The following is a 19,698-nucleotide window of genomic DNA, read 5'->3' on the forward strand; positions in this document are numbered from 1 at the left end:
AAATGAACTAAGTTCACAGCTCCAAAAAATGAACTAGTTCAGTTATTTGTTTCAATATGTTGCAGCTATAATTTAAATCTCTCTCTGTCTGCAGTACCGCTCTTGGCCTCTACGCAACTCAGCGCTCTCTCACTCTGCAGTGAGAGAGCGCTGAAACGTTCAGACGCAACACTGATGACAAAAACGTTAAAAACAACAGAATGTTTTATGTTTACGTTTATGTTTCTGCAGACGATGTTCCAACCTGCTGCATTCAGGGTCCAGCTGAGCTCGGCCTGCAGAGTCTTGTTCTCAACTACATTTAAGTTCCCTGTTATAGGCTTTTTCAAAATTCCCGAGCCAAAATTCCCGTGGAAACTTTCCAGAAATTTACCGAAACTTTCCGCCCCTTTGCAACCCTAGGAACAAACGAGCAGATTCTAGTAGTTCAGATCATTTGATCACCTTCACAATGCAAACTCTATGAACCTGAGAGGAGCTGCCCTCTTTAATGACACAATGATCCTGCACGGAAAGTTCTAGACGTTGCGCACAAAGCGATGCATTTGCGTTGAGGTTTTATTACGCCTCCACTTCACTGTTTGATGAAGGCGTTCCTAATGTTGACCCCAATCAGACGATGCATTTATATTTGGAAAATGTGATTTAATATACTGCTACATCCTGGTCTTTTTTTTCTTCCTCCTCCTCCTCCGTGGTCAGTCCAGAGCAGTCGATCCGTCTCGGTTGAAATCTGTGTATTATAGACTCAAACTGTTGCTCAAACTGCAAAAAATATCGGAACTAACTTTGCGCTCGCCGACGTACAAACGTTTCCCCCCCACGGCTTCCTCAATCGTCCCATTTTTCATTATTTTTTTCAAACTGTGCTCCTCCTTAACCCCCTGAGTTCCTATTGACTTCTCCATTTCCTGGTCCCCTCGTTGGAGGAATGGAGGAGGATGAGCAGGGTAACCTTAGTCTTACTCCGTTGTCTGTAAGGCGACCCTTCAGTCTGGGTCTTTGACAGATGGAGGACCTGAGTGCATGGAGGAGGGAGGGGCCACCGTGTTTGGATGCAGAGTCGTGAGCTGCAGACTGAAGGTCTTGTGTGGAGGCGCTCGTGGTTTATGTAACCCGATCATCCCGAGGAGAATCCCAGCCTTTGTTGACCTGGTCCCGGGCCTCCCTTTGTTGTTGAGACCGTCCCCATGGTTACTTTGGTCACGAGGGGTTTTTTTTTTTGGGTGTTTTTTTTTCTTTTCGGGGCTGTTGAACTGTAACTTGTGATGAACTGCCGTACAGCCGAGCGGGCAGGCGGGCGGGCGGGGGGGGCTAAACTCTGACCAGGACGTTGTGACGGGCGGATCAGAGGTGTGAGGACGCACCGGTGTAAAGTATATGTGTTGTGGGGCACTAGAATGTATTGATAGGCTGGATGTTAATCCTGAAAGGTGTGGTGATTAATGAACCACCTTGGTGCCAACAGCATGGTATTGTGTTTCTGTGGGCGGCCCATATCATATCATATTATCCTGCGAAATGAGTCACCGGCGGTGACTTGAACGTCAGTGTTTTCCATTGATGCCGGGAAAAAAGATTACACAGTTTCCTTGTGGGGTCTGAACCAATGCTCACCTGTTGTATTGACATAAGTATGCAGTATATATGATTGTGTGTTTCCTCATGTTCCCTGTGTACTCGTGTGGAGCGGCATCGCCTTCTCGGGTTTCCTCCACTTCTCCGTAAAGGGGAGTTCATCCAACGGGAGTCGGCATTTTAAAAACGTATAATTGGGGTATTAATTAAATTTAAAATAGACGTGACTCTTCCTTTCCCCTGAGAGTCCTTCTGTGTGCGCTTTGAATGGAAGTGAATGGGGGATGGAAACTTGTGTCGGTGCATTCTGCCTTGAGTGGGAGCTGTATATGTGCGAGGTTCAGCATCCCCACCACGCCCAGTAAAGTGGTCCCATCACAGGGACTGGGAGGCTCCTGGAATAGAGTGCTAAAACCCTCACACCAGTCAGCGCTTTGTACTTCCGGTCCCCTCTCAAAGTCTGTATTTTTGTTAATGGCCTTTTGGTTGGATGCGTTAAATAGTCTGTTTAACACAAGCCTCAGAGATGTTATGTTCTACGATGTACATCAGTAAACCAGCCCTCTGGGGAAATAAGAAGCTTTTACATGACGAGGAAAACGAGCTAACCTTTAGGTCTTTCACACTCTGTGGGTTTCTCCTCCTGATGAAACCAGCATCCTTAAAGCTCCGCAGAGTTCTCCGTCGTATCCGGACGTCCGATGTGCACAGGCGGACGGAAACGCCCCTCCGAGAGGGGCCGCGTCGTCTGAAGGCATACGTCACCTTGTTTTTTTTGCACGGATGTGTCGAGCACACCGACCCCGCCGTGTCCACGCTCCCCGCTTTCGAGCCCGTCGTTGGCTCTTTACTTTCTGCGCGATTGCTCTGAGAAATCCCTTAAAAGGTGGAGTTAATTTGCGAGAAGATTATCTCTGTTGAACGATAAGCGCACCGCAAACGTTTGCTTGCCACAGAGATTATTTTTCTGCCGTAATCCAAAATCCAATTGGCTTTCACTTTGACTTCCTGGTTGGCCTGAAAAAAAAAAGATGGCACCCCCCCTCCCCTCCCCCAACCCTCCGGTTGCAGCTCTTTGTTTGACGGACAGCCGTCGTCAGTCTGAAGCGACGTCAGGGACTCGGTCCACGGCTCGGGTCTCCATGGCCGCCAACGCAAACACACAGTCAGCAATGAACCTACGTAGGAGCTTCATTACCAGCCTCCTATAATAAAACCCCAGGAGGGGATGGGGAGGAGGGGGGGGGGCAGCTGAGTTGATTAACAAAGCAGAGTCGTGGCTGCTTCACATCCACCGGGTGGTAATAATGCAAATTACCAGCTGCTTTTATATCACTCCTTGGCGTGGACACAGAGATGAGACGGCGTTTATTGGAGGTGGAGCGGCACACAACGTGCAGTTTAACTAGATTAAAAACCTTCTTTCTTCTCTCCGGGACACTCTGAAGTCCTAACAATGCATCCAGACACCAGCAAGCGGTGTCATAGTTGGACCCTCCTTGTCATGTATACACTGTAAATCTAACTGCGCGCCTCACCTCGCCTGCAGAACCAGTTTACTCCTCAACAGAGACGGTGTTCACCTGGTTTCACCCGCCGCCGTTTGTAGATTTAATCTGCAATTCATTCGTCACATTACCACCACTTTTGGAGATGCTTTAACGCGTTAAAGACACAGTGAAATATTACCTACTTTACGTTTAGCTGATGCTTATATCCAAAGTGACGAAGTGCATTGGACCATACAAACTTAGAACAACGAGAATCAAGAAAGTACAATTCATCCGACAAAGCAAAGCTACAGAGTGCTATCAGGAGGAGTTGCTTTATTTACAATACAGTCGGAGAAGATGTGTACTTTTAGACGACATGTGCATGCGATCGCAGTACCGGGACATGTACTCAGATGGCCTCGCTACTCCGTTTCTCCCGAGCAGACTCACCTGACATCCTGTAAAAGTCACATTTCATTCATTGTTTTAGCTTGTGTGTAATTAGCTCAGGTGTGTCTTCAAACCACGGCGGCTTTCCATGGAACGGCCCGAAGCCGCCGCAGTACAGTAGATGAGGGAATCCGAAGGGTGTGTGTGTGTGTGTGTGCGTGCGTGCGTGCGTGCGTGCGTGTGTGTGTGTGTGTGTTCTTGCATCTCGCTCAACTGTACGTCGGCGGCGTGGCGTACTTCCTGCTCGCTCTGGCCCATTTGTTCAGTCAACAGGAGTGACCTCCAGCTGTGAGGAGACCTCATCTTTCTGCTCGGGTGCGGAAGAGGAAAAAGAAAAGTGTGTGCGTGTGTGTGTGTGTGTGTGTGTGTGTGTGTGTGTGTGTGTGTGTGTGTGTGTGTGTGTGTGTGTGTGTGTGTGTGTGTGTGTGTGTGTCTCATTAGGTTCTCATGCGTGTACCTGTCTGTTCTCTCTACATCTCGTACACTGAGCCGCCGCAATAACACAAGAATGTTCTGGGCAGCTGCCAAATGTAAAAAGCAAGGCGGAAATGGGTGAGCAGGAAGGAGCGCCGGGGTAGGTGAGGGCGACCCGGAGGAAAGCACCGGCTCACACCGGGCCGTCCGGTCCAACGGCAGCCAGTACCGGATCTCGGTGTGCCCGTCCGACCAGTTTCCACGAGATCAGACGCGCACGTGTGTGTGTTTGTGCCCGTGTGTGTGTGCGGTTTAATTAATTTTGAAAGGATCTCTACGCTTTGAAATCGGAGATTGTGAGGCGGTGCGGTGCAGCCGCGAGAGCAGTTGAGTTCTTTGGCAAGAGAAGACGAGGCTTGAAAACGAAAAAGTAAACGAAGCAATAAAACTAAAACAATTTTTTGGGGAGACACGGAGATGAAGCTTGAGTGGAGTTTGTGAGTTTTTTGTTTACTGAGGGAATACATCAAGAGAAAAGTAGAGTCATTCATATAGACTTCTATACAACCAGAGCAGTCGCCCCCTGGTGGTCAGGAGAGAGAATGCAGCTTTAACACATGAAGCATAGACTTCTATACAACCAGAGGAGTCGCCCCCTGGTGGTCAGGAGAGAGAATGCAGCTTTAACACATGACGCATAGACTTCTATACAACCAGAGGAGTCGCCCCCTGGTGGTCAGGAGAGAGAATGCAGCTTTAACACATGAAGCATAGACTTCTATACAACCAGAGGAGTCGCCCCCCTTATCCCCCCACGGGCAGCAGTGGAACAGAGAAAAGATGAGATAGCGTTGAGTGTGTGTGCACTCCGAAGAGGAGTCCCTCTTTCTAACACACGGACACACACACACACACACACACACACACACACACACACACACACACGTCTCCTGCTCTTCATCTCTCACTCCCCCCTCACTCAGATATGTTTTTCTGCTCGCAGCAGACTGAAGAAGACGAGGGGTCCTGGCATCACTGTGTCGTTTATGTAATTCTCCTCGCCGCGTCTGGTCCCTCTGTTTTCTCTGCCATGTAGCGGCTCGGCAGACACAGTGACTCAGGGGAGGGACACACACACACACAACACACACACCATCACAGAGCAGATGGAGGGGCAGAATGACGTGCGCAAGACCAAATCTGAACGGCGAGGAGACCCCCCTGCTGGCCTCTGGGCGTCTGCGTGCTGCGTGCCGTCTTGAGAGGTTCACTCCTCCGTGACACACAGTTCTCCATCACGTCAACAGAACGGAACATTATATCTGCTGGATGCGTGTTATCAGCGCCGCTCCCCTTCCTTGTTAATCTCTGGTAGTTCAGGTGTATCGGTGGGGAATGTTCGCCGTAGCTCGCCGTGACAAGCGTGCCGCTAACCGCTTATCAGCGAGGACGTTCGAGGTTAATAAATCAATCAGTGCCATTGATTCAGCAGATGTTGGGAAAGAAGGAAAGTTACATAACGGCGGGACTGTTTAACAAACAGTCACGTCGTGATTAAGTCACTCGGTTAGCAGGAGGGCTAAACAGGAATCCCTTGGCAGAGAAACTGCCGTCTCGCCAGGTTGTCGTGTGCCAGAATCGATATCGCATACAGTTGAGGGTATTTGAGGCTACAATATCTGCTAAGTTGTCCCACAGACGGCGAGAAAATGCTCATGACCGTGCTAAATTATTAAGAGATGAAGCAAACCTAGCGTCAAAGCGTGGCGGTTTCCCCGCGATAATTAGCAAATGGCTAGCTACGTAGCTATGTTGTTAATTCTGCCATGCTTTCACGCTACACTGGTGACAGAAAAAGACTCTGGCGATTACATCGGGCTTTCCTACTCTGTGACAACTGGGTGTGGATGAAGCTTTCAGTTTGTAAGAGTTGTATTAATTTAGCGGCCGGCTAGTTAGCTAGCGACCACGCCGAATCCAACGCAGAGCAACATGGCCCCTTTTGGTTGAAGTTGACGTTCTCTAGAGACACGGGGGAGTGAGTGGCTGTACATCGAGCGAACGCTCCTCAAAACAGGGTGAAACATTTTGAGCACAAACGCACGCAATTGTGTTAACCGATGGCGTGTGTGTGTCTGTACAGTGAAGCGCTTGTATTTGTGCACGCTTCCTTTTTTAAGGGGAAGCTGAATAGCTCAGAATAAATATGTAAAGAAGTGTGAGAGATAATGCTGCTGAGAAGCGACCCGCCAGTTACTAGTTAATGCAGCGCTGAGGAGACGATTCTTTATGAGAAGACGAGGTCTTCCTTCACGGTTACCACCCGGTAGTGATACATTATGGGATGGACAACCGCATGTTTTCACCTCCATCTCGGCTGTTGAAAGTTTTGCTGATTTCCCACCCTGTTTTCCAAAAGATAGCATTTGTAATCTAAGAAAAACAGAACGAGTCATGAGCACTGCTAAAAAAAACAAACGGCTTTTTTTGAATTTCTTTATAATAAATGGTCTTTCCCTCAGTTATCAGGCAGCCGTTTAACCGCATGACAGAGAAAGGGGGAAAGGGCCGAAGGACAAGATTTAGAGAGACGGAAGAGGAATGAATGAGGGGAATTGACCGTCCGAGAGGAAGTGGGAAGCGAGGGAGGCGGCATGCTCTCAGGATGGGCAGGAGGCCAGGGACTGAGAGGTGCTGACGTCATCGCTGTTGCAGTAAATGAAGAGCACTCATCCCGTCAAAGAGACATCTGCCCGCGAGACGCTCGTCTTCACAGCGCTTTGGTTCGCTGTCACGGACCCCCGGCTTCTCTGTCGCCGGAGAAAACGGAGCTCTGGAACGTTTAAAAATAAAAAATAAAAATATATATATTTATATATATATAGTGTCAGGAACTGTGTGTGTGTGTGTCTCATGATCCACTTATGACTTTGTGCCATGTGACCATAACTAGCACTGAACTAATATTGTCCTTATTCCCGGCTGCATGTGCTGGTGAGAGTTCATGTAATCCGACATTATTCTGTTGTGTATATTTGTGTATTTGCTCAGCCCGTCCTCGTGACCCCTCCCTCGTGGAGCGACTACCTCGCGACTGATGCGTCTTTGGGTTCTCCTTCCTTGTTCCTGCGGTGAACAGAGGAACTGCTCACTGAAGCGGAGAACTGACAGCGAGGCGTTTTTTTGGTCTGCTGTCAAAACCCATGAACCAAATGAACCAATCACTGCGTGTAGATGCTCTGTAGATATCACAGAGATGTCGTGCAGATCTTGTGTAGATGCCGTTGAGGTATCTTGTAGATCTCGATGCCGAGGTCATGAAGAGCTTGTGTAGATGCCATGTAGATCTCGTGGAGAGCTCGTGTAGATATCGAGGCTTCTTCAGGTGCTTAGTTTGTCCGAGATGGAAAATGTAGGCCTACAAAAAACAAAACGTCCAAACATTTTTCAAAGGGTATCTTTATACTTTGTATTCGTCATATATAAATTGCAGCTTTTACATTTCTTGAACTTGAATGACTCAAAATGCAAAGCGACTGAAACAGGAACAGATACTCTCTTTTTGCACAAAGAGCTGTGAGCTTTGTGGCCATTCGGTTATGTTTTTTTTGTTGTTTTTTTTACCCAAAGAAACTGCAGCAGTGTGTGTCCTCCCGTCTCTCAGGTGTGGACAGAGTGGCCTCCTGGAAGAGCGTCACAAACGCTGTGCTGACGTAACCACAAGTCATGACAGCAGGAATGGTTGAGAACAGGGCAAGGTATGTTAAAGATAAAGATAAAGATAAATAAAGACAAAGACAAGGGACCCATCGCAGATAACGAGAACAAATTGTTCCAGGAAGAGTCGGCTGTGTTGATAATGTGCGTTCCTGGACTAAAGGGCGCTGAAGGAGCACATGACGAGGTGAAGCTGGGGACGGCTTTATTCTTTCCTTATTTATTCAACAACACAATGATGCAGTTCTCAGCAATGAGTTGCTCTCGAAGTGTTATTGTGTCATAAATGTGACTTCCCAAGAGGATTGTGAGCATGGGAAGCCAATAAGCTGCACTAAAACTTACACATTCACTCACAAAGCGGACAACTGTCCTGCTAAAATCTCCCGACTGCCCTGAACGCATCGCACTAAAAAATAGTGAGGGAGATTTGACCACGATGAGAGAGAAAAAAGTAAAATAAACATTTTACACAGGAAGAGCCCACACCTAAATGTGTCCCCAAAAAAACCTCCCGAGCTTAAAAATCACTCCTATTATTAAAAAATGCACCTCTTTGTAACCTCTTTTGACTTTTATTGCATGTTGGGACATGAAATATTCCGCTTGATAAGGTTGTGTAATGAGGAAGTATTCGCCGAACAAATTTACAACATGATCACAATGGCGTCTAATCGCAAATATCAAATGTGTCTGAAAGCCCCGTGCTGTGCAGGTGCTCCTGACGGGCCTCGACCCCATGCCGCGTTCGCCGTGGCCTCGACATCGCAGGAATGCACAGACGCTCTGAGCATCTTTTGTGAGAAATGCAGCGACGCAACGTCTGAAATGTCCCGCGATAAACCAGTCGTTTACATTTTAGTGGAATGAGTCACACAGACGCATGGGTACAAGGAAGCAGGTGTGTGTGTGTGTGTGTGTGTGTGTGTGTGTGTGTGTGTGTGTTGAGGCGGGCGAGGACAAGTGGTTTCGACTGGCTTGGAGGGGCGAACAAACAGGATGTAAGATCAGTCGACAAACTAACGGATCACACTGTTAAAACAAACTTTGTGTTTGTGCGTCACCGTCAAGACGCTCTGACGGTGACGCATCGACGCCGGACGTGCGTGCACTCACACGGCCGCTACGCTACCATGCCACGTTCCCCAGCTGGGGGTCAAGGGGTCAGAGCCGCTGCGTGTTCTGCACCCGGTGTAGCATCGAAGAGTGATGCTATCAGCGAGCTAGCTAAGTAGCCAGCCGCCATGCTTTCTGGCCGCACTTCTGCGTCTCTCCGATGCTTTGGCCTCCTGAGCCGAGGAGGTTGAGCAGAACCTTTCTGAATGGCGTCTGCCGGTGACTCGAGTCCCAGCTCATCGCCTCAAAGGATCGACTTCATCAGTTCTGGCAACCAACAACTCGACATGTTGTTTGGCCCACGACGCTGAGGTTATCCCTGTTCAGCATCCAGTCTTCCCTTTGTTTGGCGTGGATGAGATTGAATGTGTTAGTGTGTGTGTGTCTGTGTTCTCTCTGCATCACTTCGGCTCAAACGAGGTGAGACATAAGATAATAAATTAGGTAAAAATATGCTTGTCCTTCCAGTAATTGTTTGAAAAGAACTCCACCAGTCATGATGAGCGTCTCGTAGTCGCGATGAGCGTCTCGTAGTCGCGATGAGCGTCTCGTAGTCGCGATGAGCGTCTCGTAGTCGCGATGAGCGTCTCGTAGTCGCGATGAGCGTCTCGTAGTCGCGATGAGCGTCTCGTAGTCGCGATGAGCGTCTCGTAGTCGCGATGAGCGTCTGGTACTCGCGATGAGCGTCTGGTACTCGCGATGAGCGTCTCGTAGTCGCGATGAGCGTCTCGTAGTCGCGATGAGCGTCTCGTAGTCGCGATGAGCGTCTCGTACTCGCGATGAGCGTCTCGTACTCGCGATGAGCGTCTCGTAGTCGCGATGAGCGTCTCGTAGTCGCGATGAGCGTCTCGTAGTCGCGATGAGCGTCTCGTAGTCGTGATGAACATCTTGTCGTGATGAGCGTCTTGTCGTGATGAACGTCTCGTAGTCGTGATGAACATCTTGTCGTCGTGATGAGCGTCTTGTAGTCGTGATGAACGTCTCGTAGTCGTGATGAACATCTTGTCGTCGTGATGAGCGTCTCGTAGTCGTGATGAGCGTCTTGTAGTCGTGATGAGCGTCTTGTCGTCGTGATGAGCGTCTTGTAGTCGTGATGAACATCTTGTAGTCGTGAGGAGCGTCTTGTAGTCGTGATGAACATCTTGTAGTCGTGATGAGCGTCTTGTAGTCGTGATGAACGTCTTGTAGTCGTGATGAGCGTCTTGTCGTCGTGATGAGCGTCTTGTCGTCGTGATGAGCGTCGCATAGATCCTGAACATTCTTGATAAATCCTTACGCTCAAATCAGCCAGCGCTGGTTTCCCGCTAATTGTGAGGGATTTGGTGCCGAAAGCTTTGAGTAAACACCCGTTTCCTCTGCAGCGAGGTGCTGAACCGGCCCACTGAATCACTATTTGGAGGGAAACATTACGGAGAGTGTCATTAATTCTGCTTTCTACACTGACGCAACACAACATTCAGCGTTTGCGCCCACTGGGCCTTTCATATCGATACGCAGTGGCAGTAAGATCCTTTCTCAGAGTGACGGCTTTAAAACCCTGAAAGGTGTGTGTGTGTGTGTGTGTGTGTGTGTGTGTGTGTGTGTGTGTGAGAATGCAGAAACAGTTTCTGCTGGGAAGGTAGAAAAACCAGCCTTTCCGTTGTTATCAGGAAGCAGCCAGAACGGGCCGATCGCCTCCCACTGCTGAGCTATCAATGTGGAGTTAATTGCCTTTCAGAGGAACAGCAGAGTGGCTTGTGGGCGTGCGTTTCCTCTTCCTTTCGTGTGTTTTTCTTTTTATCCTTTTCTTCTCTTTTTTTTTTCTCCTAACCCCCACGTTACAGTCCGATGCCCGGAACCACTCCTCCAGTCCGCCTGCAATCCATCACGCCGCTTATTTACTCAAACGATGGGAACAAAACGGACTCGACAGAATCGGATACGAAGCACATTACGCAGAGCGCGGAGGGGGGGAGACGGAGGGGGGGAGATATAGGGAGGAACAGATAAGTGGAAGAAGAGAGGGGGAGAGGGAGGGGAGAAGGTGGGCTGGGCTTGGCATGCAGACGGCGTGTTCCCGTGAGCGCTTATAGAGGACAAGGTCGTTCAAGGTCTCCCCCCGTCATGCTCGATGGGTTACAGTCGAAGGGGGCGGGAGTTTACGGGACGAGGAGCAGCAGAGAGAGAGAGAGAGAGGGGGTGAGGGAGGATGGGGGGGTTGTGGGTCCTTAATGTGTATCATGTGCACGCACGCGGCATGCCGTGTCCCGCTAACGGCCTCACACACCACGTCAGCTTCCTCCTGAAAACTGACCGAGCACCAACGCTAAAGGCTGAATTACACTTCTGCAACTGCGTCTGGCCACGCAGTCGGATTGACGGACTCGTTTTGGTTCATAGTTCCTGCGTTTTCCAGACTCCAGACCAGCAGGTGGCGCAACGACCGTTTAGAGTCGACCTGCACACCGACGTTCAGGAATTCACCTCCATCTTCGTGTCCTGATACTCCGTCAGACGGGTTTTATAAATGCTCATATTTGTGGACCTCTTCAGCCAAACGTTCTTCAACAGGATCCATTGTTCATGTTTCTGCTGCGGCTTTTAAAAACAGAGGTATTATGCTATGAAACCGGAAATGAGAGACTCAGAAAGGATGTAATTAGCGGACCAATCACAGCCTTGTGGGCTTGCGTTGCTTTGACGGATAGTCAGAAATTTGGGGTGACGCACGCAAAATGGCCGATTTGCCCACGCAAGGTCGGCCATGCGTGTCTTGCGTGCTTATGTCTCTGCGTAAAACCCGAGTATAAATCAGCCTTAACCCGCCGCTCCACTCTCTAAGAGAGAGAGAGAGAGAGAGAGCGTGAGAGAGAGAGAGAGAGAGAGGGGACAACTTGTGTGTGCAGATCAAGTGTCTCTCTGTCCCGCTCGCCCATGAGAGAGAGAGGACTGAAACACACACGCACACATACAGCTATGCTTGCAAGGCCTTCCCCTCTGCAGGCTGGAAACGCTTCTGAGTGCACAGTGCATTTGAGTGCATGTATGCGTGAGAGTGTGTGTGTGTGCAGGTGCACAGTGCATGTTTGTGCACGTGCGCCGTGCACTTTGTCCCGTGTCCGTCCTGCCTGAAAAGACGCGTAGAAAATGTATCTGCGTGTGTTTGGCAGCCGTCGGGAGGAGACGCCAACGTGTCAAAATATGTCGGTGCCTGCAGGACTGGCACGAGCTCCAGAAGCCTCTTAGCTTCTTTTTCCATCATATGGCGCCTCAGAGGGTGTGTGTGTGTGTGTGTGTGTGTGTGTGTGTGGCAGGCGCGTGTTACAGTGAGACTAAAAAAAGCATTAAGTCTGTGTTATTTTCCCTTCATTATTAATTGTTTTGGTCCTATCCGGTGGATTTGCTTCCCCGTGTCTCTGCTCCGAGGTAAAAAAGGGAGAACGTGGTTCCCGTCCCTCAAACAAGGCGGATGTGATGGAAGCTGTAACGCGATTATTAAAGACAAATCACATTCCCCGGATGCTGTGTGATTTTTTTTTGTTTTTTTTTTGTTCTGGCTCAGCAGTACTGCGGTGGTCTCGGGATGTGGATCACACGGGGGGGGGGGGTGCTTTCAGGGGACTTCTGATCGGATTAACGGGCGAGGGGGTCGAGCGGGCCGGACGTTGTGCCGAGAAAAGGTCGTGTCGCTCGACCGCGTTCAGCCCGCTGCGTCCTCGTGCAAAGCGGGCTCGGGCTCGTGCGCCGAGTTTAGGGTAACCGTTGGACCACAGCGCCTCTTCCTGTTCCACTTCGTCGCCGTGTGGTGACATTTAGGTCAACCCACACGGCGCGCTGCTGAAGTGGTTGAAGGTTCCAACGTCGGCTCGCACGTGAAGAGGTTCTGACGAGGTGACGTCAGAACCCAGGTTCTCGGTCGGTGTGGGGTTTTCGACATGGTGTTCTTGGGGGTTCTTGTCATGAGGTTCTCGTCACGAGGATCAAGTCATGGGGTTCTCGTCGTGTGTGTGTGTGTGTGTGTGTGTGTGTGTGTGTGGCATTAAGTTTGTCAAGACGTTGTCGTTCTGCATCGTGTTTCTCTGAGTGAAAGGCTGATTATGAGTTATCGTATCGTGGTGATAAAAACATTCCAGCGTGTTCTAACAACGGCTTCTTTCTCTCTCTCTCTCTCTCTGTCTCTCTCTCTGTCTCTGTCTCTCTCTCGCTCTCTCTCCCCCCCCCCCCACACAGTGAACGAGTATGTGTTCATGGTCCAGGCCCGAGGGCTCCGGATCAAAGAGAACGTGAGGAACATCGGGGCTCAGGTTCTGGAGCAGGTGGTGAGAGGAGCGTACAGCATCAACGGCACAGGTACGACGCCGCCGCCGTCATGACGATAATATTTAGTTCAAGTTATTAATGTCTTTTATACTATTTCATAATAAGAAGTGAAAAATGTTCAATGTCTGGGGGAACCCCTGCTGTGTGTTCTGGCATCATGTGGGCAAACACACACTAGTGTCAACACAAAGGTCAATGTGAAGGTCAACGAAAAAAAATAGTGCTCTGAGAAGTCAACACTGTGAACACAGCGACAGGCCTTTAGGCGCACAGCTACAAGACATTAATGATTTTTAAAAAGCAGAAGGCGGCACACGAGACTCGTGAGTGTGATGTTGACACGTGTGTGTGTGTCTGTGTGTGTGTGTGCGCTTCCAGATTACACCTACGACTTCAACGTGAGCGAGAGCGATGCTCCTCCCACCACGTACCTGCCCGAGGGCTTCACCTACCTCCCCTCCCAGGTGTGCCCTGAGCGGCTGCTCTCCATGAGTGAGTAGAGGTTTTGATTTAATGACAGCAGATGTCACTCCGTGCCCTCAGTTGACCTTTTTTTTTTTTAACAGTTGCATTTCAGGTTTTCCCTGCTCTCTTGAACTCCTGTTGCACCTCTGAGCATGTGCATATGTGTTGTGCAGTGGAATAGTTGAGAGAAAGTGTTTTTAAAATTGAATTTACTTCATGTGTTAAAGCTGCATTCTCTCTCCTGACCACTAGGGGGCGACTCCTCTGGGTGTATAGAAGTCATGGGTTAAAGATGTGCCTTGATAGACGATGCACGCAGAGCTCAACTCGTCAATTTGTGCCTTCAGATAAGTTTAACTGTTACGGGCTTTTAACATGCTGTTTCTTTTGGCCCCGCCCCCTCACAGAGGGCAAGTTGGAGGTGAATATGAGCGAGGTGTCTTTGGAGGAGGTGGAGAAATCCCTGCTGGAGGGGGATCCCAAGAGGACCCCAGGGGGCTACTGGAAGCCCAACGACTGCTTACCTCGTTGGAAGGTGAGTGTGGATGCAACCAATAAATAAAAAAGACTCCTTTTTTTTCACAGCCAATATCGTGATGATGTCACCGTGAAGGCTGCAGGCCAAAACACAAGCGCGCGTGCTAACTTCATCATGCTTTCTTGCAACACTCGTCACCTAGCTTACAATATGCTTTAGTATTAGGATGTCAAATTTCACTTATTTAAAGGCCGGTTAGCTAGCTGGCTAGCTAGTGTGCTAATTCTACCACGTTTTCATGCTACACAGCGCCAGTCAGAACAATTGCTGCTGCAGCTCGAGGTGCAAAACCAAAGGCGGGTGCGGTTGAGCAGTTTGACATTCAAATGCAAACAAGTTCACACATCTAGTCGAGAGAGTGAAAGTGAGAGAGAGAGAGTGAGAGAGAGAGAGAGAGAAAGCCGTTGTTACAACACGCTGGAGAGAGACCTTAAACAGTCATTTAGCCCCCGGTGCGTCTCACTGATTGACGTGTGACAGATCTCATCGTGTAGATGAGGTCTGGGTGAGCAGCCCCCTCCGTGTGTCGCGAGTCCTCGTGGTAAACATTTAAACACTGACTCTGTGCAAACAGTCCGGTCCCTCTCGCTCTGCATGCAATCACCTCTCCGTGTCCTCCGCGTCCCTCAGGTGGCCATCCTGGTGCCGTTCAGGAACCGGCACGAGCACCTGCCCATTCTCCTGAGACACCTGGTGCCGGTGCTGAAGAGGCAGAGGCTCCAGTTCGCCTTTTATTTCATAGAGCAGGTACGGCGCACGCCACCCGTCCCACGACAGTCCAGACCTGGAAGTGAGCAACGTCCAAAAATCTCCTCTTTGCTTTCTGGTTGTTTTTTTTTAAAGGGCGGCACGGAGCCATTCAACCGGGCCATGTTGTTCAACGTGGGCTTCAAGGAGGCCATGAAGGACCTGGACTGGGACTGCCTGGTCTTCCACGACGTGGACCACCTCATGGAGAACGACAGGAACTACTACGGCTGCGCGGACATGCCGCGGCACTTTGCGGTCAAACTCGACAAGTACTCCTACATGTGAGTCCTCCCGTGGGCTCGCGCGGCAGTAAACATGTTTTCCCTTCGCCGACTTGGTCCGGGTTTAACGCTTTTGCAATTGTCCCTCCAAGGCTTCCGTATAATGAGTTCTTCGGCGGTGTCAGTGGCATGACGGTGAAGCAGTTCAAAAAGATTAATGGATTTCCTAATGCATTCTGGGGCTGGGGAGGAGAGGACGATGACCTCTGGAACAGGTGAGAGAGAACACACACACACACACACACACACACACACACACAGAGCTCAGTATTGTTGACATTAGGCGTGCTAAATAGATCAGTTGGCTTTTGTATTAGCTTTTGTGTGGTTTTCCTTTATTTGCCTTTTCCACACAGCAATGTTGACTCCTCTGGTTGTATAGAAGTCTATACTTCATGTGTAAAAGATGCATTCTCTCAACTGACCACCAGTAGGTGACTCCTGTGGTTGTATAGAAGTCTGTGCTTCATGTGCTGAAGCTGCATTCTCTCTCCTGACCACCAGGAGGCGACTCCTCTGGTTGTATAGAAGTCTATGCTTCATGCGTTAAAGCTGCATTCTCTCTCCTGACCACCAGGAGGCGACTTCTCTGGTTGTATAGAAGTCTATGCTTCATGTGTTAAAGCTGCATTCTCTCTCCTGACCACCAGGGGGCAACTCCTCTGGTTGTATAGAAGTCTATGCTTCATGTGTTAAAGCTGCATTCTCTCTCCTGACCACCAGGAGGCGACTCCTCTGGTTGTATAGAAGTCTATGCTTCATGTGTTAAAGCTGCATTCTCTCTCCTGACCACCAGGGGGCGACTCCTCTGGTTGTTTAGAAGTCTATGCTTCATGTGTTGAAGCTGCATTCTCTCTCCTGACCACCAGGGGGCGACTGCTCTGGTTGTATAGAAGTCTATATAAGTGACTCTACTTCTCTCTTGATGTATTCCCTCAGTAAACATTGTAAACATGAGTTTATGTCTCAATCTCTGGTTTCTAGTCTTCTTCTATACAGCATGATGTTCATTTAGTAAATTATGCTCATTTAGAGTCAAACAGACCATAAAGCAGGGGACGCTTTAGGGGCGGGGCTACAAGTTGATTGACAGGTCGACACCAAAGAGGTGTACAGCGTCTCTACGTCGCTGCTCCTCAGTCCAGAAATGGTCACTTCCTGTTCACTGGTTGCAAAGAGGCTACGATGGCGACGTCCAAAATCTTCCACAAACTAATGGGTCCACTTCCTACAGGTCGAGCCAATAAGATTTTGGAGGTCAAAGGTCAAGGTCACTGTGATCTCACCTCCTCAACATTCTTGTGATATCTCGCCAGCTTGACAAACCTCTTCAAATGTATTACTGGAATCGATGTTTGATTGAACATCTTTTTTGAAGTCAAACGTCTTTGGCCATAACTAGAGTATGAATATGCTAATTAACAGGATCAAACTGTAGGATAAAGACCCTTTGGAGTGACGTGGAAGCAAACTGCATCCTGACTGGTTGGAAGGTGTTTTTTTTTCCATGAAACGATCCCTTCCATAATCACCCTTCCCCCGTGTGCTTGTGTCCACACACGTCACCCACCGTGTTGACTGTGTGACAATGAAGAGTCCTCGCCGCGCCGCCCGTTCTGCTGCCTGTGTGCGCTGTGGCTTAATGAGCGTTTAATGGTTTAATCCGCTGTGTTTGTGCAGGGTGAGCTACGCCAACTACACCGTAAGCCGACCGCACGGAGAGCAGGGGCGCTACATGTCCATCTCGCGCCACCATCGCGGGGAAGTCCAGTTCCTGGGAAGGTGAGTGTCTGTGCACACACGCGTTAATTATTGGATCATGCGATCGTGCATTTCAAAAAAAAAGTTCCCAGTGGGAGGGGTTTATCACTGCCGCAACGAGGTGCTGCACTTTAAATCTCTCCAGATGGCGTAGTTCAGACCTGGGCGTTTTACGGCTCTCCCAGTCCGGCCCGCGTGAGGTCAATCAAACATGAAAAATAAATAAATATGCCTTGAATGCACATACGGCGACACTGCTTTTACTTTGAAGGAAATTTAAGTTGGTGTGCCCACGCGCTTCCGTAGCCTCACCGATAGGCAGCGTTGCCGACTTGAGCCTGACGTGGAAGCACGTCTTGTTATGTAGTTTCTGTTCTCAACGAGCAGCGAGTGCTGCAACGAGCCGCTTCGCCTCACAAAGTGCTCACAGACCATCAGTCTACCGGCAGCCTCCGCGTCCAGATCGAAAGTTAATTGCGCGTGCGCAAAGCTGCCGACCCCGCGGTCTGATCCATGCAGAGCACTTTAAAGCAGCATCACTTATGGATCTTTACTCTTCTCTCAAAGAGGAGAACTTTCCACACATCACAAGATGTTCAGTGCTCTTGTTCAAGACAACACAGACTGGACTTTATCACTGAGGAAGAAAAACTGACCTGAAAAATATGAAAAGCACTTATTGCTTTTGTATAAAGTTAATCAATTGCTGGTCTTTAAAGTCTTTAAGATAATCAACAGACTGAACATGGACCAAAGAAGGAGTGTTTTGTCCCTCACAGGGACCCTTACTACTGAACAGTACCTGTTCAGAAGACAAAAAAAACAAACAACACAACAGATTTATAAACTATACATGTGTGTATGTTAACTTGTTGTTGCTCCAGAGTGCTGTTATATTGTTCTGATAACGTTACTTCAAAATAAAAGCTGCAATACACTAGTTTTTACTAATTTGTATATGTATAATATAATACAATGTATAATATTATGTGTGTGTGTGTGTATATATACACACACACACACACACACAGTCTGGTTGAAGTGGGCGCAGTGGGCTTAGGGCTCATGTGGTGTGGAGCCGGTCACATGTGAAGCCGGTGACTTTCGGAGAGCTTCTCCTCTTTTAAAGTCTTTGCATGTGATTTGCTCGTTGGCTTCGGGGCTGAATTCCAACCGGGCACCTCGTCTCGCTCTCACTCGCCGCTACTTCAGACGGCCCGAGGGAATGAAGCACTACACATGAATTCCTTCTAAACGAGTTGTAAATCTTTGATAAAACTTAACGAAATATTTCACAATCTTTTTCGAAAACCTAACAAAGTATTTAACGATCTTTTTTTAAACTTAACAAAGTATTTCACAATCTTTTCCTAAAGCCCACTAAGTATTTAACAATTCTTTGCAAAAACCTAACTAAGTATTTCACGATCTTTCCCTAAACCTAATAAAGTATTTCACAATATATTTTTAACGAAGTATATCATGATCTTTTCTTAAACCTAACAAAACATTTCACGATCTTTTCTAAAACTTAAGTATTTTTAACTCTAAACTGAACGGCGTTTGCGATGAAGTAAAGTGTGAAAACGTGTAAATTCACGCGCGTCGCAGCCTTTCGTCAGAAAAAAAAGGAACTTCCTGCCGCGCGTCGTACGAATCGCAGTGCGAGGACACGTTGATCGGGTCTCACCGATAACACAAAACTATCTCTGTACCGTGTGCAAAACGTCTGCACGCAGTCTCCTCTCTCTCTGACGCCTCCATGGTTGCGCTCCTGCAGGTACAGCCTCCTCCGCCACTCGAAGGAGAGGCAGCGAGTGGACGGCCTCAACAACCTGAACTACTCCCCCCTGGTGTCCCGGAGGCCTCTCTACACCAACATCACGGTGCGCCTGAGCCGGGAGCTGGCGCCCGTGGCCGACTACTGACGGCGGGAAACAGCCGGACTGCAAAAAAAAACCAACCTCCTGGGAATCAAAGTCCTCCGGGACGTCAGCCATATCTCACCAGTTGCAGCGCCGCAGCACCGCGTAGGACTTTTTTAGTTGATCGATTCTTTGCTTTACTTCGTTTGTTTGTATGCAACAAAAAAAAAGGAAAGGAAAAAACGTCGGAGAAAAAAAAAAAAAAGGAGACTCAAATATAAGTATGTTGGATAAATCATGAGAAAATTTAAGGATAACTGCTGCACTTGCTCGTGCCACAGTCCATCACTCCTCTCATCGGGCTTCTCTAGTCTCCACATGCCTTTTGCACCATTTTGGCCTTCAGCATCATCCATTGGTTCTCTCATCCAGTCAACGACGAGCTCAGCCCGCCGCTTATTGTGCTTGTTTATCAAAATAGGCCACGACACACACACATCCAACACACACACACACACAGCAGTTTGACTCACATATGCTGACCTGGTCCCCGAGGCTTTGATTATCTTTTCTTTTTCTTTTTTTTTTGGGGCTTTGCTCTTGGAATTTTTTTTCCTTTCATAAATGCAGTAAAAAGCATGTGAAGACGTTTGCATGCAAACACGACGACGACGACTTTTTAGCCGAGTGGACTCTCGCAGCTGGTTCTGCAGGAAGTTTGCCAAATCTTACAAGTGAAGACGAGGAAGATGAAGAAGAAAGTGATGTAAAGAGTGAGAGTTTCAGTCACGTGAACTGTCTGTGAAACCCCTAACTTTAGAGAATATTAATACCTCCATCACCTCACTATGTTTTCTCCTGTGAACGCACCATTCAACACACACAAAAGAAGAAGAGAAAAAAGACTGATGTTTGTGTCTGATGTGTGTGTGTGTGTGTGTGTGGGGAGAGCGAGCGCTCCCTCCTGTTAG

At 48.7% G+C, this 19,698-nt stretch overlaps 1 protein-coding gene across 2 annotated transcripts in view; it reads left to right on the forward strand.

Moving 5' to 3' along the window:
• The window catches only part of b4galt5 (UDP-Gal:betaGlcNAc beta 1,4- galactosyltransferase, polypeptide 5), a 30,637-nt gene that overhangs the window by 9,066 nt on the left and 1,873 nt on the right, over positions 1-19,698 (forward strand). Inside the window, exons 1-9 of one of the 2 annotated variants that reach the window (XM_068598199.1) lie at positions 10,223-10,312; positions 12,978-13,097; positions 13,446-13,559; positions 13,940-14,067; positions 14,701-14,817; positions 14,914-15,101; positions 15,194-15,316; positions 16,782-16,883; positions 18,643-19,698. The exon at positions 18,643-19,698 is cut by the window's right edge and continues 1,873 nt beyond it. In XM_068598199.1, coding sequence (XP_068454300.1) covers positions 12,995-13,097; positions 13,446-13,559; positions 13,940-14,067; positions 14,701-14,817; positions 14,914-15,101; positions 15,194-15,316; positions 16,782-16,883; positions 18,643-18,790 — 1,023 coding nt within the window. In that variant the 5' untranslated portion in view covers positions 10,223-10,312; positions 12,978-12,994 and the 3' untranslated portion in view covers positions 18,791-19,698. Of the gene's footprint in view, positions 1-10,222; positions 10,313-12,977; positions 13,098-13,445; positions 13,560-13,939; positions 14,068-14,700; positions 14,818-14,913; positions 15,102-15,193; positions 15,317-16,781; positions 16,884-18,642 lie in introns of those variants that run through there. The other variant, XM_068598198.1, reaches the window with a different exon arrangement.

Source organism: Clinocottus analis, unplaced genomic scaffold, assembly GCF_023055335.1.
Source record: "Clinocottus analis isolate CAN_PGR_092001 unplaced genomic scaffold, fCliAna1.0.p SCAF_4, whole genome shotgun sequence".
In the NCBI taxonomy this organism is placed as follows: domain Eukaryota; kingdom Metazoa; phylum Chordata; class Actinopteri; order Perciformes; family Cottidae; genus Clinocottus; species Clinocottus analis.